A 19,533-nucleotide genomic window follows, 5' to 3' on the forward strand; every position below is an offset into this window, starting at 1 on the left:
AGAGGGGAAGGAGAATAGAGTTCTAGCTCACAAGTAGAACACTACAGAAAAGGAACAGGTAGCAAGCAGTCCAACAGTGTGACTTAAGCTTCACTTTAAACAACCAGTGAAAGGTGGGTCACACAAAGAGGCTAGTGTAGAAATACATTCAACTCAGCAAAGACAGAGGGGAATAGGGAGGAGGATAGATACATAAAGTAATTCATAAACGAGAAAAATTATACAAGGCAGCGATTAAAGCTTATTTGCTACTGACTAGAAAAGCCGATCAGCAGAATCTTATATTCACAACACACAGAAGCAAATAAACCTCATATTAAATAAAACCAAAAAATAACCCAGCTACTAGGGTAATGACAATTCACTGGAAACTGGAAAGCAGTGTGGCAAATTAGTTTTAGACAAATACCCTCACACCATATAGCAACATTAGTTTCAAATAGACAAGTGACTTAGGAAAAGCCACATGAACAAATTAGAGATACAGGGTAGAATTTTATTCTCAGAGCTATCTATGGATAACAAGATAGAAAAAAAATCAAATGGGGAATTCTGATTTTAAAAAAAAGTTGCATAAGTAAAATCAATGCAGCTAAAATTAGAAGCTAAGAGTTGAATGGGGAGAGGAGTGGAGAATAAATTATGCAGGAAGTTTCTCTGATAAAAGTTATGATTTCCAAGTTATATAAGGAACTGATTCAGATGTATAAGACTTGAGACATTCCTCAATAGATAATGGTCAAAAGGGCAAAGGTTCAATGGAAGCAATCCAAACTATAAACCATATGGGAAAAAGATGCCTTAGATGACTACACCCATCCTGAATACAATAACTGCTTTAAAGCAATCTGAAACTGCCCATAAAAATCACTCAACTGCAATTCTTTTGAATTGGTCGTACCACCAGTACTAGGCCTAAACTCAGGGATTAAAGAAAAAGGAAAGAACCAACAGGTGTTAAATATTAATAGTAGCTCTTTTTGTGGTGGCAAAGAACTGGAAACTATTGGGGTTCCCATCAACTAGGAGAGGGAATGAACTAATTAAGGTATCTGGATGTAATGGAATGCTACTGTGCAGTAGGAAGTAACCAAAGGGATAGTTCAGAGAATCTGAGAAAACTGGCCTGAACTCATGCAGAGTGAAGTGAACAGAACCAGGAAATCAAATGATGGAGACTTAGGAACTCTAGTCAGTGCAATAGCCAAGCCCGAGTGCCCAAGGACTGATGATAATCTCTGCTACCCACCTGACAGAAAAGAGATGGATTCAAGATGTAAAATAAGACACATTTTTGGAAATGTGCAGGTGCTTGACTGCATATTTGTTACCAGAGTTATTTTTTGTTCTCCCCAGTGTGGGACAGGTCAAGAGAAAATAAATGCTTAATTGGAGTTTTGTTTTTAAAAGTTATTAAAATGAGAAAACTTGTTCATTGGTTTCTGCTAAAATTTCCAAGCCAACTCAGCCCTGGGTCTTCTGACATGGGGAAAATGGCCCCGGTACAGTTTGTCAGCTTGCATGGCTGAGGACCCCAAGAGCAGACACACACAAAGCCCTCTGCAAACCCTGGAGTGCCCAAGAAGAGGGCCATTGCTGTTACTGCTATTAACACCCTGCACAGAGTTGGAAAGGAGCCTAGACTCCATCCAATCCCTGAACAGTCCAATCCACCAAGCATTTAAGGGCCTACTCTGTGCTAGGCCCTGGGGACACAAAGTATAATGCTCCCTGCCTTCATGGAGCTTACCAAGACTCCCCTAAGTTCTCATCCAGCCTCCAAAAGGCCCAGCCCAATAAAGGGGAACCTGACATCTCCCGAAGGACCCTGTTCCACTTTGGGCCTCCTCTTGTTCAGTTTTTTTCTGATATCAAGCCTGAATTTTCACCTTTGTAAATTCCTCCCATTTCTCAGGTTTTTTTCTCTCTCTAGGGCCAGACAGAACAAGTCCATCCACAACTCTTCAGATAGAGTCAATTCCTGTCTTCAGGTTTGCTACTGTTGTTCAGTCATTTCAGTCATGTCTGACTTCATGACCCCATTTGGGGTTTTCTTGGTGAAGATACTGGAGTGCTTTGCCCTTTTCCTTCTCCGACTCATTATATAGATGAGGAAACTGGGGCAAAAAGGACTTAAGTGACTTGTCCAGGGTCACACAGCTAGTGTCTAAAGCTGGTTTTGATCTCAGGAAGATGAGTCTTCCGACTTTAGGGCCCAAGCTTTATCCACTGCACCACCTAGATGCCCTCAAATGAGATAACTGTAAAGTGTTTAACACAGGGTCTAGCACACAGTAGGTGCTACATAAATGCTATTATCAATCAGTAAACATTTATTAGACATTTGTTATACATCAGTGCCTGATATATAAGTGGTAGGGATACAAAACCAAAAAAAGAGAGCCTCAGCCCTTAAGGAGCTTCCAATCCAAAGGGAAGAGCCAAAAGGAAGCTGAAAAGGGAACAGTGGTCAAGTCAGAGAAGTCCCAAAGTAGGGTGGGTAGGAAAGAAATGGGGAAATGGCATGACCTGGGCTTCCTCCTTAAATGCAGGTTGGGACTTTACGGCTCCATGGTCCCATCAGGACGGAAGGCGGCGATGAGGTGGAATATGAAAGCTGATGGGAGAAGCCCAGTGAAGTGCGGCCAGGTAAGATTTCTTGTCTGGCCCTATGAGAAATGGGAATTTAAGCCTCAGAAGCCTGGCATGGGGGAGAGGGCATTAGGTTCCACCTGGTCCTGAAAGCAGACTGGGATCAAATGAAGAAAGATCCGTAAGCTTCATGTAAAGACAAGCTCCTAGTGACTAGAGGTGGGCCAAGGGCAGGGGTGGTCCTCGTAGCCAAACGCAGCCTTCTCCAGGATGTCACGTTGGGCATGGCTGAGCAGGAAGGACAGTGGACAGGAGGCAGTGATTTGTAAGTGGAAGGGCCCCCAAGGCCATCGGGTCCACCCCAGAGCTGAATGTGCATCCCCCCCCAAGAGGGCTGGAGATAGAGATGTGGGGGACCTAGAGCCCATGTGACAGCCCTTGGAGCTGAGGAGACCACCAGGAGAGAGAGGATAGACTCCCATGGACCCATTCTCAGCATCATGTCTTCACTCACCGCCTTTCTGCATCCCCTTGGTGAACCAGATCAACTCAAAGCCGCCCTCTCCTCTGCGAGTCCCGACCCCCTTGTCCTAACCGCACCCTCCTCCACTTCACTACCCCTCCCCACTTCTTCCTGTTCACATGCTGCTGAATGATGTGATGGGGCCCTTCTCTCCTCTGACCCTGCCCCCACTGTGGGGCAGACCATCGTCCCCCACACCAGGACAACTGCAATACCCTGCGGGGGGGGAGGGGGGCGGGTGATCTGCCTGCTTCATGTCTGTCCCCACTCCAGTCCAGCCTAAAACTGACCATTCCAAAACTGCCTGACTCAACTCACCGCCCCGCCCCCTCCACCCCCCAGCCTCGGCAATCCAGGGACCCAAGCCTCCTGCGCTGTTGCTCAGACAGTCCATCTCCAGACTCTAAGCATTTGCACTGGCTGTGCGCCGAGACAGGAATGCTCTCCCTCACCTCTAAGTCCCAGCTAAAATCCTTCGTCCAACAGTAAGCCTTCTCTGATTGTCACCAACGTATCCCTGTCTATATCCAGTTGTTTGCACGACGAGAGCCAGAGCCTGGCACACAGCAAGCGATTAATAAGTGCGCGCCCATTTCACACGCAAGCAAAGCTAGGTCTTCCCCCCACCCCCAGCCCCCGCCAGCACCGTGTCCCACCTCGTCCATGTGGGGTGGGAGAGGGCTGGGGCTGCGCCTGCGGGAACGATTCACCCTTCTCTGAGCCGGCCCCAGAAGCCCGGGGCGGGGGCAGAGGTGCTGGGCGGGGCGAGGGGGCGGGGCTCACACGCCGCAAGACGAACGCACAGCGCGCTCCCCTCCTCCCGGACATGGCCACACCCCCACACGCCTCGCCCCGCCCCTCCCAGCCCTTAGGCTGTCGGGCCCAGCCATCCTGCCTGCTTAATGACCACGCCCTTCCGCATTCCTTCCGGGCGCCTGCGCACTGGGGGCCGCCCGGCCCGCGGGGTCACGTGGGGGGTAAGGAGGACTAGTCGCGCACGGCCTCCGGGGCTTCCGGCAGTCTCCGCGGGCCCTGAGCGGGGGCGGGGACGGGGTGGGGTCGGGGGGCATCCCGGGGCGCGGAGTGAGTGTAGACCCCTCCTCATCGCAGCCCACCTCATCCTGCCCGCAGCCCACCTGGGGCCAGGTGCGGAGGGCGGGGCCGCCAGATGGGGGGAGGGGAGACTACCTCCAGCCGCCCCCCCCCAGGGTCACGTGGTCCAGCCCCCTGCCTCTTCCCGTCCGGGACCCTGCGGCCCCTCCCCCGGCCCCCAAGGTCGCCCCCTGGCTTGTGGGGTTCTAGATTCTCGGGCTCCAGCCCGGGCTCGGTGGGGGACGGGTTCTGAGCAGAGGCCCCCCCTATTCTCTCCCCCCCAGGGACGTCAGGAGACAGCGAGGCCGGGATGCCTGGACAGAGACCCAGGAAGGGCCCCCAGGCCCGCGGCCAGGGGGTGGCGGCGGCCAAGCAGGTACGAGGAGGGTCATCCCCCTCCTGGGAGGGCCCCGGCCCGCCCTCGTCCCCGCATTACAGGGGAGGAAACTGAGGCCGCCCGGGGTCCCCGCGCAGACAGGGCCGGGAATCGGAGCGGAACGCAGGCGACCCCCGATAGACGCCCCCTCCCCAAAGGCAGCAGCCCCCGGCCGGGCAGCGGGAGCAGGGGCCAGTGCTGGCCGCGAACGAGGCTGCTTTCCCTCCGCCGAAGTCCCCCGAGGGTGATTCCAGAGATCGCAGCCCAGCCCCCCCCCCGGGGGCTGCCCCCATTCCCAGATAACGGGCAACTCGGACCCGGCTGCAAACCCTGGGGTCCTGGGGACCCCTGCAGCCAGCGCCGCCGGACGTGTGGCCACTCGGACCCTGAAAGGTCGGGAGCCCCACTTTGCGGTCTGGGAGAAGACCCAGAGGCCACGTGAATGGGGGGGGGGCAGAAGTGCGGGACTCGGGGAGCATCTTCCCTTTCCCCAGCTGTCATTGTCTGAGCACCGATGTGCGCGTGGATTGGAAGCCCCCCGAAGGCAGGCCATGGGGGGGGGCAGTTCTTACGTCCCTGCTGGGTGCAAGGCTCCACACTGGGTGCTGAGGAGACAGTCATGGAGTAACCAACAGGGTGCTAAGAAGGAGTCCGGGAGCCTTGGGGTGCCTCGGAATCTGCTGCAGGGTCTTGGATGTCACTGGAGGAACTTAGAAATATTTCTTGAATAGAACAAGGTCAGTTTAAATTTAGTGCTGGAAGGAACCTTCCTGGCCATTAAACCTTCATTTTACAGAAGGAAAAAACATCTGAAAAAGGAAGGAGGTAGGACAAAAACAAGCACTTATTAAGTGCCTACTGTATACCAGTTTGTTTCTCTTCCTGTCTGCCATGTGCCAGCAACTTAACAAATATGTCTCGTTTCATCTTTGCAACAGCCCTGAAAGGTGGCGACTATAATTAGCCACAATTCACAGTTGAGGAAATCGAGGCCACTGGGGAGCCAGAGAGTTCTCTCCCTCCTTCTCCTGGAGCTCCCCCAGGCCCTGCTCTCAGACCCCGTCTCTGGCCCGTCAGTGACCTACCCAAGGTCTTATAAGAGTAAAAGTCTGAGGTGGAATTTGAACCCAGATCTTCCAGCATTTTAGCCCCTAGAGCCTGCTGAGAGGCCGGGTCTCCTAAGGAGAGGGGACCCTGATACCTCTGTGCTGTAGAGGTCAAGGTGGGGAGCAGGGGGCTGAGGAAGGTTCTGGAGGAGGTGGCATTTTAGTTGCCCGTCAGGGGTAGATGAAGTTCAGCAGAGGAGGGGAAGGGCAGGACCTCTCTGGAGAGTGCTCAGGTGAGAGGTGGGGCTGGCCAGGTGGGTTGGGGAAGACCCTGCAGTACCAGGAGAAGAGGTTTTGTGTTTTAGCCTGGAAAGGGACAGGAAGCTGCTGAAGGTGTTTGGAGTGAGACTCAGAAGTCACATCTGCACATGGCGGATCATCTGTTTAGGGCTGGAAGAGGCCTTGGAGGAGTGAGCCTGGAGGCAGGGAGGCCACTTAGGGCTCTTGCAGTGGCCTGGTGGGGGGCTGTGAGGGCTATCAGCATGGTGAAGGGCTTGGCCACACATGGGATGTGTGTGATGAATGTGAGGGAAGATTGAGGATGGCCCCAAGCCCAGCACGTCTGGGAGCATGAAGGCTCCTGCTCTTAAGAGCAAGTGTGGAGAAGCAGAGGCTGCTGGGAGAGGAGATGGTGAGCTCTGGGTTGGCCATGTTGAGTTTGAGCTGGGGTGTGGCACTGGAACTCCCCTTAGCCAACACTCCCTTCCCCCTCACCAGGCCTGCCTGCAAGGTGACCCCAGGCCCAGGTTTGCTCTTGAAGGTCTCCTCTGGCATCACCGGCTGGGGAGGGGGGTTGGGAGCATCTGAGGACAGGAGGCTTCAGCTTTGAGGGGGACCCTCCTGCAGGGACAGTGAGGCCTGGGGTCTGGACCGAGGGCTGTCACGGCGTTTGTGTCCTGGACCCAGTTATGCTCATATGCATTTACAAAATATTTGTGAAAAAAAAAAAGTTCCCAGACCCCAGGTGAAGAGCCCCTGGTGTAGAGGTAGGAAACTTGGCTTAGAATCTTGCCCCTGATATTATTCTCTCTTTTAATCCTGGGCAAGTCATTTAAACCTCAGTTTCCTTATATGTCAAGTGGTTGAGCCGGGCTGAGAAGGGCCTGTGGCCTGGTAGTGGCTGGAGAGCTGAACTTGCAGTCAGACAGACCAGAGATGAATCCAGCTAAGGATCCTGACCGGCTATGTGAGCCTCAGTTTCCTCATTTGGAAAATTGGGATGATAATGGCACCTGCCTCCTAGGGCTGGCAAGCACTCCATGCTTGTTGCTTGATGAGACCAATTTGTGAATCCTAAAGTCTTCCCAGCCCGCCCCTCCTCATCCTCTTCTCCCACCCACAGCTGGGGCTCTTTGTAGAGTTCAGTCCAGAAGACATGATGCTAGAGGCCCAGGACGGCGGGGAGGATGACGGAGACCTGGAGGCAGAGCTGCTAGCCCTCACTGGCGACACTGGAGCCCCAGAGAGCAAGGCCAGGCCCAAGGGGAAAGGTGAGTTGGGGGCTAGGGCCAAGGCTGGGAGGTCAGGCTCGTAGGCCTAGTCCTAGAATGGGGGAGGCACCTTCCGAGCCTCTCAGAACCCTGGGCCATGAGAGAAGGTGGATTGGGGGAAAGCCTGGTCTCAGGCACTTCCAGTGTTTTGCCTCTGCCTGCGGAGGAGGTGTTGGTCCCCAGGGCCACAGCTGCCTTCCTGGAACCTCCAGGCTGGAGAGGAGGAGCAGGGGATGGGAGCTCACCACCTAATACAGAGGCTCCGGCCCCTTGAGTTACTAGGCATTTCTTACTGGATGCTCCAGGCTCTGCCCTCAGGGGCCAAGCCAAGCCTGACCAGGCCACCCTTCAGGTCCTCGGAGAGAGCTTTCCTGACTCCCCTCAGTCTTCTCAGCTCAAGGTCCTTCCATGACCTGGACTTGGTCCCTGCCTCCCCACACACACAGGCTGATCACAATGGAAATCAGAGCTTTGCCAGAGCTTGAACCCCATCTCTGGGCCTCAGTTTCCCAGTCTGTAAATGAGTCAAGGCCCAGATGAGCCCTGAGATCTTCCCTCTGCTGGACTCTCCAGCTTATTGTTTGTCCTTCCCAAACTGTGGGGCCCAGGACTGACCAAGGTGTAGCAACGTCAAGCTGTTGGGACCTTGGAGCCCATCAAGTCCGGCCCCTCATTTGATGGTTGAAGAAAGTGAGGCAGGGCCAGAGAAAGCCACTTGACCAAAGTCTTGCAGCTAGGAAGTACCTGGGGCTATATTTGAACCCTCTGCTGTCCCCATGACTCCATTGGGCTGACCAGGGCAGGGGATGATAGAATTCTTGCCTCCCTCTTCAAAGCTGCTGGGTTTTTGTCATCACTACTATTCCTAGGGGCCAGGCCTCGGATCTTCTCTTCATGGGCCCTTCCCAGCGTGGACCCTTTGCCCACCAATGTCTATAGCTAAGGTCCTTGAGAGTTGCCTGGGTCAGTGATGACTGGCCAGTCACAGTTTGAGGTGGCCTGGGCCAGCAGGGCTCGTACCCAAGAACCTGTCCTTGGTTTGGTTTGGGATCCAGGCCCTTCCTGAGGAGGAGGCCAGACAGGGTGTTGACCTGAGTTATGTGAGCTTCCCAGGTGCCCACTCATGGATGGACCTTGCTCTGTGGGACGTCCTGACCTGGGGATAGCACTGAGACTGAGTGGTGGGAAGTCCAGTGTGGGGGCTTATAGAAGGCAGAACTTACCCCCTGTGACCTCCCCCCCATAGGTGGGGCCACCTCCTGCCCATCACCCCTTCTGGTCCTGCAGCTGAGCCTGTGCTGGCTTCCTGTATGGGGCCCTGCTAGGGGAGGTGGCTGTCTCCTGGAGGCCCTGGGAATGTCTCACTTTGGCTGGAGGGTTTCCAGTTGTTGTCCTGGTGTGGGTGGGGCTCTCCCAGCCAGCCTAGCCAGCCCTGCCACTTGTGCTCAGGAGACAGGGCAGCTGCCTAGGGGGCCCCCCAAGCTGGTCTCTGGGGTGGGGGCAGGGGGAACCTTGGCAGGCTAGTCCTGGGTTCAGGTCCCAGCTTGCTGCTCGTTTGCTGTGTGGCCTTGGTCAAGTCCCTCGTCTGGGGCTCAGTTTATCTAAAATGAAGGATTTGAAGTGGATAGTCCCCGACGTCCCCTGGATCTCTGTCATGGTCCACTCCTCTCTGGGAGCCTGCGGCTTAGTGGCTCAGCCCTGAGGGACCCTCTGTGCACCCCCAGCTCCCCTGCCCATGGCCCACATTGAGAAGCTTGCTGCGGAATGCATGCGGGATGTGGGGGATGAGGCCTCGGATGAGGAAGATGAGGAGCTGGAGGCAGATACAGACCTGCTGGTATGTGGCTGGGGGGAGGCGGGTGGGGGGCAGGGGACCCAGCCCCCTGCCGGCAGACACTGCCTCCCCGAGGACTTGAGCTCAAGCACTGGCTTAGGTGACTTGGAACCAGCGTTCTGGGTCTGGTGGTTGGGCCTCCTCTGTAACGAGGGGGCCAAATGCTACCGCCCAGCTCTAGCTCTCACGACTCTAAGGCAAGACTTTTCCCAGGGGTATTAGAGGTCTGGTAGAATCTGAGGCCTGGCGCAGGAAGGGCTTCCCGGGCCACCAAGTCCAGACCTCGCTTGGCAGAGGGAAACAGGCCTAGGGAGAGGATGCTCCTGCCCAAAGTTTAACAGGAGTAAACATCGGGAAATTTGAACCCAGGTCTTTTTTGGGCTCCAGACCCCCATGTCCCTTCCTTCCACATGGTGCTCTCGTGGAGGGAGCTCAGAATGGGAGGCTGACAGTGTGGAGGGGCTGCCTCTGCCCTGGAGGCCTCCTTCCCACTTCTTGTCCCCTCAGGCCGAGCTGCAGGAGGTCCTGGGAGAGGAGGAAGAGGGAGAGGAGGACGGCAGACCAAACAGCCCTGAGGAGGTGGCAACCTTGGTGGCCCCCACGCAGCTTCCTGCCCCAGCAGCTCCTGAGGTGCCAGGGCCGGGGCAGAGGAGGGGGTGGAGGATCCCCTTCCTGGGCAGACGGCCTCTGGGCGTGCCCGTGTGCAGGTGTAAGCAGTTACCAGCCGAGCTTTGAATAGTTTCCACGTGGGGTGCTCAGTCCGTTTTAATTCAGTAAGCAGGTGTTTCCTCTGTGCTGGGCACTGGCGGTACCAGGTAGTGCTTACCCTCAAGGAGCTCCTGTTCCCCAGAGCAAGTCCAGGCACGATCCCTAAATATAGAATGCATCCAGAGAGAAATCGAGAGCCACGTGGTGGCACCTGCTGCAGAGGGCACCGGGAGCTCTCTGGGAAGGGGGGGGTGGGGGTCACACGGTGGAGCACAGTCCATGCAGGGCAGCTGGCAGGGGGGTACGCAAGGAAAGTGATGGCAGCTCACCTGGCAGGGGCCCCCAGTGTAGGAGGATGGTTTCTCCTCCAGGCAGTGGGGAGACACAGGAGAGATCTAGAGATCTGCGGTTTAGAAATTTCCTCTTGGCTGAGCAGGGAGAAACTTGGGGGGGGGGGGTGGCGGGGTGCTGCCCAGTGTCAGCAAAGAGATGCTGCAGAGGGGACGTTGACAGATTGGGAGGGGGGCGAGGGAGAGTGAAGAGCTCGCCTGAGGGTCTGGAAGGAGGGTGGCACCTCTGATGGTGAGGGAGAAATGAGGAATGGGATGGCAGGGAAGGAGGGAATGAGCCATTTTGGACTGCTGGTTTGTGCTGCCTGTGGGATGTCTAAAAGCCAGGTGGTGGCTTGGGATTGGAGCTGGGGAGGGGCCAGGAGCACTAGGCCTCAGGACCCTCTGCACAGAGATGGTCATGGAAGTAGGAGGCCGATGGATGAGAGGTCAAGGGAGAGAATGGAGAGAGGGAAGAGAAGGGGCCCAGGCCAGAGCCGGGAGACCCCAGACAGTAAGGAGGAGAAGGGTAAGAAAGCTTCAGCAGGAAAGCCTGGGTTGGAGAAGAGGGTGCCTAGCAGAGGCCCAGACGATGAGGATGGAGAGAAGACCTTTGGGTGGGGCTCGGAGCATGGAGGGGGCTTCTGTAGGAGTTAGCTGAGAAGGGGAGGAGTGGTCTGGGCCATTGGCTGGTGGAGACATTAAGGCACGTGAAGCCTTGGAGGATCAGGGAGGCTGCCCCACCAGACCCCTGGAGCGCTGGGCTTTGGGGGGGAGTCTCTTCATGCTCCTCTGCCTGTGCCCCTTCCCAGACCCCTGGAGCGCTGGGTCACCATCAGTGCCCTGGGTCAGTGTCACTGGGGGTGGGGGGCCACCGGCACTGTGACTCTTGCCCCTGTGAGAGGCAGGCAGGTGGTGCAGAGAGCATAGCCTTGAGGGGCAAGCACTGAGCTTCCTTGGCTCAGTTTCCCTATCTGTACAGTGGGGATGACCCCCACCCCTGCCTCACAGGGCTGTGAGATCAGGACTCAGTGCTCGCCACTGGGTTTGGTGAGCCCCTCCCCCTCCTAGAGCTTCAGTGGCTCCATCCGTACAAAGGTCTTGGTCTCTTGCCGAAGTCTCATCTGGCTCTCAGCTTAATGGCTCTTGTGCCCTGCAGGTAGTACCCACAGCAGCTGGGTTGCAGGGGCTGCTGGAGGAACGGATCGCCAACTACCAGGCAGCAGCTGCCAGTGCCAAGGAGGCCGGGGATGGGGCCAAAGCCCGGCGGTGTGAGCGAGGCCTGAAGGTGGGGAGTGAGACCTGGGGCCTGTGGGGAGGAGGGTAGGTGGCCAGTTGACGAGAGTCTCTAGTGGAGGGGTCCCTGGTCTGTGTTTTGGGGGGAAAGGGGACCCCTGGCGTGTCCTTAGCACAGAACTTCAGACTGTCTCCTCCCCCAGACCCTGCAGACCCAGCTGGCAGCTGTGAAGAAGGGCAAGAAAATCAATGAGGAGGAGATCCCACCCCCTGTGGCCTGTGGGAAGAGGCCAGAGCTGCCCCCCACTGCAGAAAGTGAAGGCTGTGGGGAACCCCCAGCTGCTCCAGACCCCCCAACTATACCAGCCCCCTCAGCTACTCCAGACCCAACTTCCCCAGGACCCTCAGCTAGTCCAGACTTCCCAAGTACCCCAGCACCCCCAGAAGCAGGTGCCCTGGAGCCAGGTACATGAGAGCCAAACCAATTCCCCCCCACCCCTTCTGTCCGGGAGCTCCTGGCTGCCCCAGACCTCTGGAACTAGGTTTCTGGGAGCCCAGTCAGTGCCCTGCCTTTCTCCTTCAACAGCCACAGGTGGGACAGAGACCAGAGCTTCTCCCCTGGGTCAGGGGGAAGTGGGAGGGACAGTGGCCCCGCCCGGCCCTGGTTCCTCAGCTGGTCTTTCCTTCCCCGGCCAGACTCTCGGCAGCTGCTGCTGACCCGGCAGAAGGAGTACAAAGCAGCCGCCTTAAAAGCCAAGCAGGAGGGTGACCTGGAGCGGGCCCGAGAGTGCATGAGGATTGGCAAGGTGCGGCCCGGGCCTGGCTACCCCCGGGTGACCACCTCAGGCCAGTGACGCCACCCACCTCATTGTATTGAGTGGAAATGAGCAAGAAACAGACTGGAGATGAGGACACTAATGAAGAGTCAGGCCCTCTGGGCAGCGGGGGTGGGGGGCCAGCATGGAAGCAAGACAGGGTTCCCTTGGGGAGGCCCTCACACCTCTGTTCTCTCACCCCAGAGGTTTGGTGCTGTGCTGGAGGCGTTAGACAGTGGGCAGCCTGTAGACCTGAGCGGCATGCCTCCTCCCCCTTCAGGTGAGCCGAGCCGGGGTCGGCCTGGGCTCACCCTTGGAGCTGGGCCTTTGAGTCTCAGCTCAGCCTGGGGAAGGAAGCAGGACGGTGGGCTTTGCCTAGCCGTGCAGAGAAAACTGTCTCTTTGTGGGAACATGCCTCCTCCCCCTCCCCTTCCTCCTCCTCAGCTTTCCTTCATTCAGCAAACGTTGATTACTTGGTTGCTATGTGAAAGGCCCAGTGGTGGGTGCTTGGGGCACAAAGACAGAGAAGGCACCAGCAGAAGGGGGGGGGCGGTCCTGGGTGGCCTTCCCTCAGAGAGGGGGCTGCTCCTGCCCTGGCTCTCCCCAAGCCTCAGTCTGCCATAGGATGAGCCTGGCTCTGTGTCTCTCTGTAGAGCTCGAGGCTCCAAAGAAGGCCCTGCCGCCCCCTAGCCCTGGCCCCCTGGAGCACTCAAAGCCCGTGATGTCAGCCCCTACCCCGGCCCCAGGTAAACACTGGACAGTGAGGGGTGTGGGTGGGTCCCCAGCTAGCCCTGGCCTGGCCCCTGCCAAACCTCACAGGAGGGAAGGAAAGGGTCAGTTGTGGGAACCTTTTGGGATGGAGATCAGAATGGGTGGGAACAGGGTTGGGGTCAGGGAGGGGAAGTAGCTGATGGCCTTTTTGGGCCCAGGGCCCCCTCCTCAGCCCCAGACGGTGCTGGAGGCCTTGGGCCAGAGGCTAAGCAAGTACCAAGAAGCAGCAGCCCAGGCCAAAAGCAGTGGAGATGAACGGAAGGCCCGAATGCACGAACGCATCGCCAAGGTGACCTTGTGCTTTAGGGGCGTGGAGGGCGACGGGCAGGCCTCGCCCAGCTTTGCAGCCAGACTGGTCAAGGAACCATTCCGGACCAGTTCATAGAACCCATAGAATAGCCTGGCTGGGAAGGAGTCCTCCAGCTGAGGGGGGAGGGGAGCAGGACTTGCCCAGGGGCACACAGCAGGTCAATGGTAGGGGTGAGAATAAAACCCTAGTGTCCTCCTTCAACCCACAGGCCTGGATCCCTGGAGTGGCAGGGCCAGGGGCCCTGTGGCCTCTGTCCCTCTCCCCCCTTCCCTTCTTTCCCTGTGCCCTAGAGAGAGGGCAGAATACGCCTCAGTCTTCCCCTCTATCAGAGGAGATGCTCTCCAACTCTAGAGCCCCCGACCCCTCTGTGCCAGCTTGGCATTTTGGGCAGTGGGGCAGGGCTTTAGACCTGCCATGGCTCATCTCACCCTTGACCCTTCCTCCCTCCCGGCCTTAATCCCAGCAATACCAGGCAGCCATCCGAGCTCACAAGGCCGGGCGGAAAGTGAACTTGGCCGAACTTCCTGTCCCCCCAGGTGAGTCAGAAGCTGGGCCCCCTCAGGGGTGGGGAATGTGACAGGGGCGGTCCTGGCTGGGGGCCTCCAGTCCAGAGCCTTGCCCTTCAGGCCTCTCCTGCCTCCCCACCCAGGCTTCCCTCCCATCCCCGGCTTGGAGCCCCCTTCAGACAACCCCTTGGCCGCAGCCTTGAAGGCGGCTCAGCTCCTGGGTGACCAGGAAGAGAAGGACGAGGATGAGGATGAGGTATGGAGGTCCCTGGGTCAGGGAGCCTGACCACTTAAGGCTCAGTTCCAGTTTAACTCTGCTGCTCATGACCTTGGTCACCTTGTTATCAAGCCTCCCATCCACTCTGAGCCTCAGTCTCCCCTTCTCAGAGGGGTGATCACAAAGCCAGCAACATATTGGAAAAAGCCTTGGATTTGGAGTCAAAAGAGACTTGAGTTTGTTTGACCCCACCCCCACCTCGGAGCAGTCACTAGGAGACCTTAGCGGCCCCTTCCAGATTTGGATCTGTCCCTCTGGCTCCTGTGGGTAATGATCGCCCCCTCCCACCTCCTTAGGAAGAGCCCCTGCCCCAGGCTCCGGTGGCCAAGAAGCCAGCTCAGCGGCCCAGCCAAGCTCCCCAGGTAGCCAGGCCCTTGGTTGTGCCGTCCCCTGAGTCCAAGGGCTCTACCTCCCAGGAGGCCTTGTCCCCAGCAGGTAAGCCCATCCAGGGCATGGGGGGAAGCCCTTGACCCTGGGAAGGGAGAAGAGGACCCAGGGCCCCTGGGGAGGGTAAGGAAAGATCCGGGGTGTTCCCCAGTGGGGTCTCAAAGCTCCCAGGCTGGGCCAGCAGGGGTTCTTGTCCACCCAGCCCGGGAACAGCTGGCCTTGCTGGAGAACCGGAGACTCCAGTGCCAGCGAGCTGCCCTGCAGGCCAAGCGGGCCAAAGACCTGGAGCAGGCCAAAGCCCACCTCCGAGCCGCGAAGGCCCTGGATGCGCAGATAGCCCTGGTGCGCAGCGGGACCAAGGTGGGCCCCGGGGGCCTGGACCCCAACCTGAGGGCGGGTCTGATGTGGGGCTGGATGAGCCCAGGGTTGGGCGTCTAGACCAGTTAGAGATTTCTGAAGTGCTTGGGGTGTACAAGACCATTTTCTACAGAAAATAGCCATGCCCTGCCCTCAGAGAGCTTCTGTTCTGCAAACCGTAGACAGTGAGGGGTTGGACTCTTCCTGTGGGAGGCTTCCCAGAGCCACCTGCAGACTCCCCAAGCTCCTTTCTGTGTTGGGGATGGGGCAGGTGTCTTCTCCCCTGACCGATGAGGACGGCGGCTTTGTTCTCATTCGCCACGAGGACCTGGGGCTGTCCCAGAAGGCTGAGGAGGTGTATGCTCAACTACACAAGATGCTGCAGGAGCAGCACGAGGTCAGGACCTCTCCTGGGGCTCTTTTCCAGTGCCCCCCATTCCAGGAGCGCCAGAGGGGTCACACCTGTTGTTTGGCCTCAGAGGGCAGAATGAGGAGAAATGTGGGGAAAAGTAACAGGGAGGCAGATTGCAGCTCAGTTGGGGCAGACTCCCCCACTACGAGAGCCCCAGCGGGCATCAGGCAGAGGCTCTCTGAGTCCCGGCTTCCCCCCATGCCCCCACTGCTCCATGGCATCCGCCAACCTGCTTCGCTTCCATTCCCAGAAGTGCCTGCTGTACTCCAAGCAATTCATGCACCAGGGCAACGTGGCAGAAACCACGCGGTGAGTGACCTGGTGTCAGTTGTCGGGGCACGGGCTGGGGCCACAGGGCCTCGTTCAGATGTGGGGAGCCCTGGCCTGGCAGCTTTTATCTAATGGCTAAAAACCCTTCATCTCTAACAGGTTGACAGGGCCTTGGTGCTGAGGGGAAAGTGGGGAGGAAGGGTGGGGCAGGGGGCAAAGAGGGAGGCCCTTAAATGGTAGGGGGAGGGGGGTCTAGTCCCCTTTGGGATACTGTAGAAGGACCAGCTGAAGGCAGGGGTGCTCAGCCAGGACCTGATGGAGGTTTGCAGGCATGAGCCATGAGGAAGCTGGGAAGCTTCCGGCCATTTGGGCTGGTTAGCAGGAAACATCCTCATGCTAGAGGTGTCCCTGAGTGGGTAAGACTGTCCCCAAAGGTGGTGAGCCATCCCCTCACTGGGGAGGCTGCCTGTGCCCAGCCGGCCTCTGGGGTTCCTTCTGGCTCCAGCCTGTCCCTCCCTGACAGATTTGAGAAGCTGGCCCAGGACCGTAAGAAACAGCTGGAGATCCTGCAGCTGGCGCAGGCGCAAGGCCTGGACCCTCCCAGCCACCGCTTCGAGGAGAAGACCTTCCAGACCGTGAGGTGCGTGTTTTGTGGGGTGGGGAGGCCAGGAGAACAGAGCCCAGGCAGTGTGGGCCTGGGCTGGCCCCCAGTGGCTTCAGTCCCTCCCCATCTCCGCCTGCCTTGTCTCCCCTAGGATCTTCTCCGAGCTCAACAGCACCGAGATGCACCTTCTCATCGTGAGGGGCATGAACCTCCCAGCCCCACCAGGTGTCCTTGGGGGGCTCCCTTTGGGGGTGGGGAGGGGGACCTTGAGGCTGCCTGGTCCCCAAGCACTGAAGCCCTGCCTCTTTGTTCCCTGCCCAGGAGTGACTCCCGATGACCTGGATGCCTTTGTTCGATTTGAGTTCCACTATCCCAGCTCGGTGAGCGAGGGCCTGCCCTGGGCCTCCTGCCCTCCCCACCAGACCCAAAACGGCTGGTGCAGAGTCTCCCGCCCTGGACAAGGAATCTAGCTTCCTAGGTTACCTTGGACTGGTCGCTTCCCTTCTTTTGGTCTGTTTCCTCATCTGTACCATGAGGGCGTTTGCCTCAATGCCTTAAGTCCCTCTCAGATCTAACATTGAGGTCATCCCGCCCCTTCCCCCACCTCCTCTGCCAGTGCCACGCATGCCCAGGACACTCCCTTCTGTCCATCTGTCCCCAGGACCAGGCCCAGAAAAGCAAAACGTCTGTGGTGAAGAATACCAACTCTCCAGGTGGGAGCCCAGAGCCCCTGTCTCCAGAGGCTGAGAGGCTTGGCACTGGAGGGAAAGGGGAGGGGGAGGGCCAAGACCCAGGCCGGCCCGAGGCCACTGTGCAGCTGCCAGGAGCCACAAGGCCGGGGGCAGAGGACATGGGGTCAGGTTTGGTCTCTGCCTTTCTGTCCCGCCCCATCACCTTGGGCATAGCACGAGGCCTGTCTGGCTCCCAGGTCCACAGCTCTCATGTCCCCCCTCTCCCGGCAGAGTTTGACCAGCTCTTCAAACTGAACATCAATCGGAACCACCGGGGCTTCCGCAGGCTGGTCCAGAACAAGGGCATCAAGTTTGAGATCTTTCACAAGGGGTGAGGCCCGGCCTCCAGAAAATTGGGGGTGGGGGTGGGGGGAGTAGAATCCAGGCCTAGCCAGATCTAGAGCAGGAATTGCCACTGCACCTGCCCACCTGGGGGTCAGGGCTGAGCTCACCCACCCATTCCACCTCCATCCACAGATCCTTCTTCAGAAGTGATAAGCAGGTTGGGACAGCCCATCTGAAGCTCGAGCGGCTGGAGACCCAGTGTGAAATCAGGGAGATCCTGGAGGTAGGGGGCTGGGGCCTCATCTCGAGAGCCTTGGGCCTGGGCTGGGGGCCTGAGTGACCTCAGTGTCTTCCCCACGTGTGGCCCCTTTCACAGGTTTTAGATGGAAGAAAGCCAACTGGGGGCAAACTGGAGGTGAAGGTGAGACTCCGGGAGCCTCTGAGTGGACAAGACATCCAGATGGTCACAGAGAACTGGCTGGTCCTGGAGCCCAGGGGCCTCTGAGGTGAGGGGCAGGGGTGGGGAGCCCTCTCCCCACCCCCTAGTGCTGATGCCCTGAGGGGGATCCCAACCTCCTTACCTCAATGGCTTGTCCTTGGGGTCTAGACCAGGCTGAGGGGGAGCAAACAGCTTGTGGAGTTGGGAGGAATCTGGGGTCTCCGAGATCAGGCACCAAGGGCCAGGGGAGGGGAGGGGTTTAGCAGCAGAGCCCTCCCCTGTTAGCTGACTCTTCTGGTGGCCCCCTGAGGTCACGGGTGCAGGTTGATGGCAGTTCTTCCAGCAGCAGCTTCTTGTTTGGGTGGGGGTAGGGAGTGTCCAAGGAATTACTTCCCATTTCAGAGCCTGTGCTGGGCACACCTAAGTAGGATCCTAGATGTTTCGTGGATGGAGGGACTAGGTCCTGGAGGTCCAGGGACTGGAGGCAGACTTGAGCCTGGGTCTCAGCCCCTCCATCCCCTGCCCGCAGAGGCCTGCCCGTGGTGTGGGTTTGGACGCAGTGGGGCACGTTGTCCAGGCTTCTCCCCTGCACAGAGATGCCCAAAGCTGGGGATCTCTGGGCCTCCCAGTGTAAAGGTGGGAAGTGGAGGACCTGCATCTGAATTCTGCCTAATCCCTCTAGCTTGACCTTAGCCAGGCATCTTCTGTTCACTGGTCTCCACTTCCAGCTCTGGTCTCTGACAACCGTGACGGGATGTGTCTAGCATGTCCTCTCCGTTCTTCCGTGACCCTTGTGATGCCCTTGGGAGGTGGGCGCTGTTATTAACAGCAGAGGAGGAGACAGCTGAGGGCCTCGAGGGGATCCCTTCAGGAGCCTCCTTGTCAGGGCACAGGGTACAGAGAACCAACCCCAGACCTCTGCTTGCTTCCAGCTCTGCCCCGAATGAGAGAAGATGCTGCTACCCCAAGCACCAAAGACTTGTTAAGCAAATGCACTACTGACCAAGCTACATGCCCCTGTGTGCTGGGAGCTGCCATGGTGCCATGGGGCATGAGCCACATGAGTGGGGGCGGGCAGCACCCTTCTGCTTCAGCACCTGGAGCTGAACCCCGTCAGCCTCCCCAGCCCATGTTGATAGGCTCAGGCTCCCTGCCGCCCCTCTGCTGACCTTGTCTGGGCTAGGCTCGCTGGCCCTCAGCTCTTCTGACCCACATGCTGGTGGGAGAGGAGGGGAAGGCCTGGCCAGCCAGCAGGCCCCGGCCAGACATCAGTGTGGCCCCTACTTGCTCCTCAGCCTCTCTCTGGATGTGCCTTTTAAAAGACAGATGTGACTGGAAGGTTGAAGAGGTGAGCGGGACCTCAGGCACCCCTTGGGGGAGCTGCTGCCCGTCTTGCCCAGCCCCTGCTCTGCTCCTCTGCCTGGGTTCTGTGCCTTCTCTGACAGTAACTTGCACTAGCTTTCCTACTTCCCAAAATGTTGAGAGGAGGAAAAAAAAGCAGCCTTGGGTACCACGTGGGGGGAGAGGAGGGATGCTTTGTTCCCCAGACCCTGCCCCCAAAGACTAAAAGACTGTTAACTGGAAACAGAAGCCTGCTCTGTTCTGTTTGTGTATCTTAAGAACCGGATCCACATCTGTGTGTGTGTAAACACACACACACACACACCACCCCCCCACCCCCCCATGCACACACATGCCCATTAGAAACAAAGCAAGGTGTAGCGCCCCTTTGTGGCTCTCTCCAGTAGAGGAGACATCGTGGACTGGAGTTGTGGACAGCAGCTGCGTGACTGGGGGGTTTGGTTTCCTCATCTGTCCGGTGATGGAGTTGGATTCAAGTCTCTGGCATTAGAGCCTCGGTGACCATCCAGCCTCTGCTTGGAGGCCTCTCTCAGCTGTTCCCACTGTGGGCTGCCTCCCTAGGTGAGGGCCAGCCGGCCCCCCAGTTCTACAGAATGCCCGGTTCTGGGGGCTGGGCAGGGGAGGGGTGCAGGAAGGAGCCACAGACCACAGAATCCATAGACAGCTCTGGGTCTTCACTCACTCGTGTGACCTTGGGCAAGTCACCACGCTTCTGTGGGAA

The 19,533-nt window shown here is 57.9% G+C and overlaps 1 protein-coding gene across 3 annotated transcripts; it reads left to right on the plus strand.

Moving 5' to 3' along the window:
• Positions 1 to 4,066: 4,066 nt before the first annotated feature.
• On the plus strand, positions 4,067 to 19,035 carry CC2D1B (coiled-coil and C2 domain containing 1B). Of its 3 annotated transcripts, none has more exons than XM_036757441.1 (25): positions 4,067 to 4,092; positions 4,492 to 4,583; positions 7,032 to 7,179; positions 8,904 to 9,016; positions 9,521 to 9,643; positions 11,210 to 11,338; positions 11,490 to 11,751; positions 11,983 to 12,092; positions 12,306 to 12,381; positions 12,755 to 12,847; positions 13,031 to 13,161; positions 13,646 to 13,718; positions 13,832 to 13,944; positions 14,262 to 14,400; positions 14,555 to 14,712; positions 14,981 to 15,106; positions 15,372 to 15,430; positions 15,915 to 16,031; positions 16,147 to 16,220; positions 16,317 to 16,375; positions 16,657 to 16,708; positions 16,958 to 17,057; positions 17,204 to 17,294; positions 17,388 to 17,517; positions 18,383 to 19,035. In XM_036757441.1, the coding sequence occupies exons 2-24, from the start codon at positions 4,518 to 4,520 to the stop codon at positions 17,514 to 17,516; spliced, it is 2,541 nt and encodes an 846-aa protein (XP_036613336.1). In that variant the 5' UTR covers positions 4,067 to 4,092; positions 4,492 to 4,517; the 3' UTR covers position 17,517; positions 18,383 to 19,035. The 3 variants fall into 3 exon arrangements, with proteins under 3 accessions (XP_036613336.1, XP_036613335.1, XP_036613337.1); XM_036757440.1 differs by having other exon boundaries at positions 4,084 to 4,261; XM_036757442.1 differs by lacking the exons at positions 4,067 to 4,092; positions 18,383 to 19,035 and adding exons at positions 4,192 to 4,261; positions 18,179 to 18,371.
• The last annotated feature ends 498 nt before the right edge of the window (positions 19,036 to 19,533 follow it).

The sequence above is a fragment of the Trichosurus vulpecula genome, chromosome 4, assembly GCF_011100635.1.
Source record: "Trichosurus vulpecula isolate mTriVul1 chromosome 4, mTriVul1.pri, whole genome shotgun sequence".
Taxonomy (NCBI): domain Eukaryota; kingdom Metazoa; phylum Chordata; class Mammalia; order Diprotodontia; family Phalangeridae; genus Trichosurus; species Trichosurus vulpecula.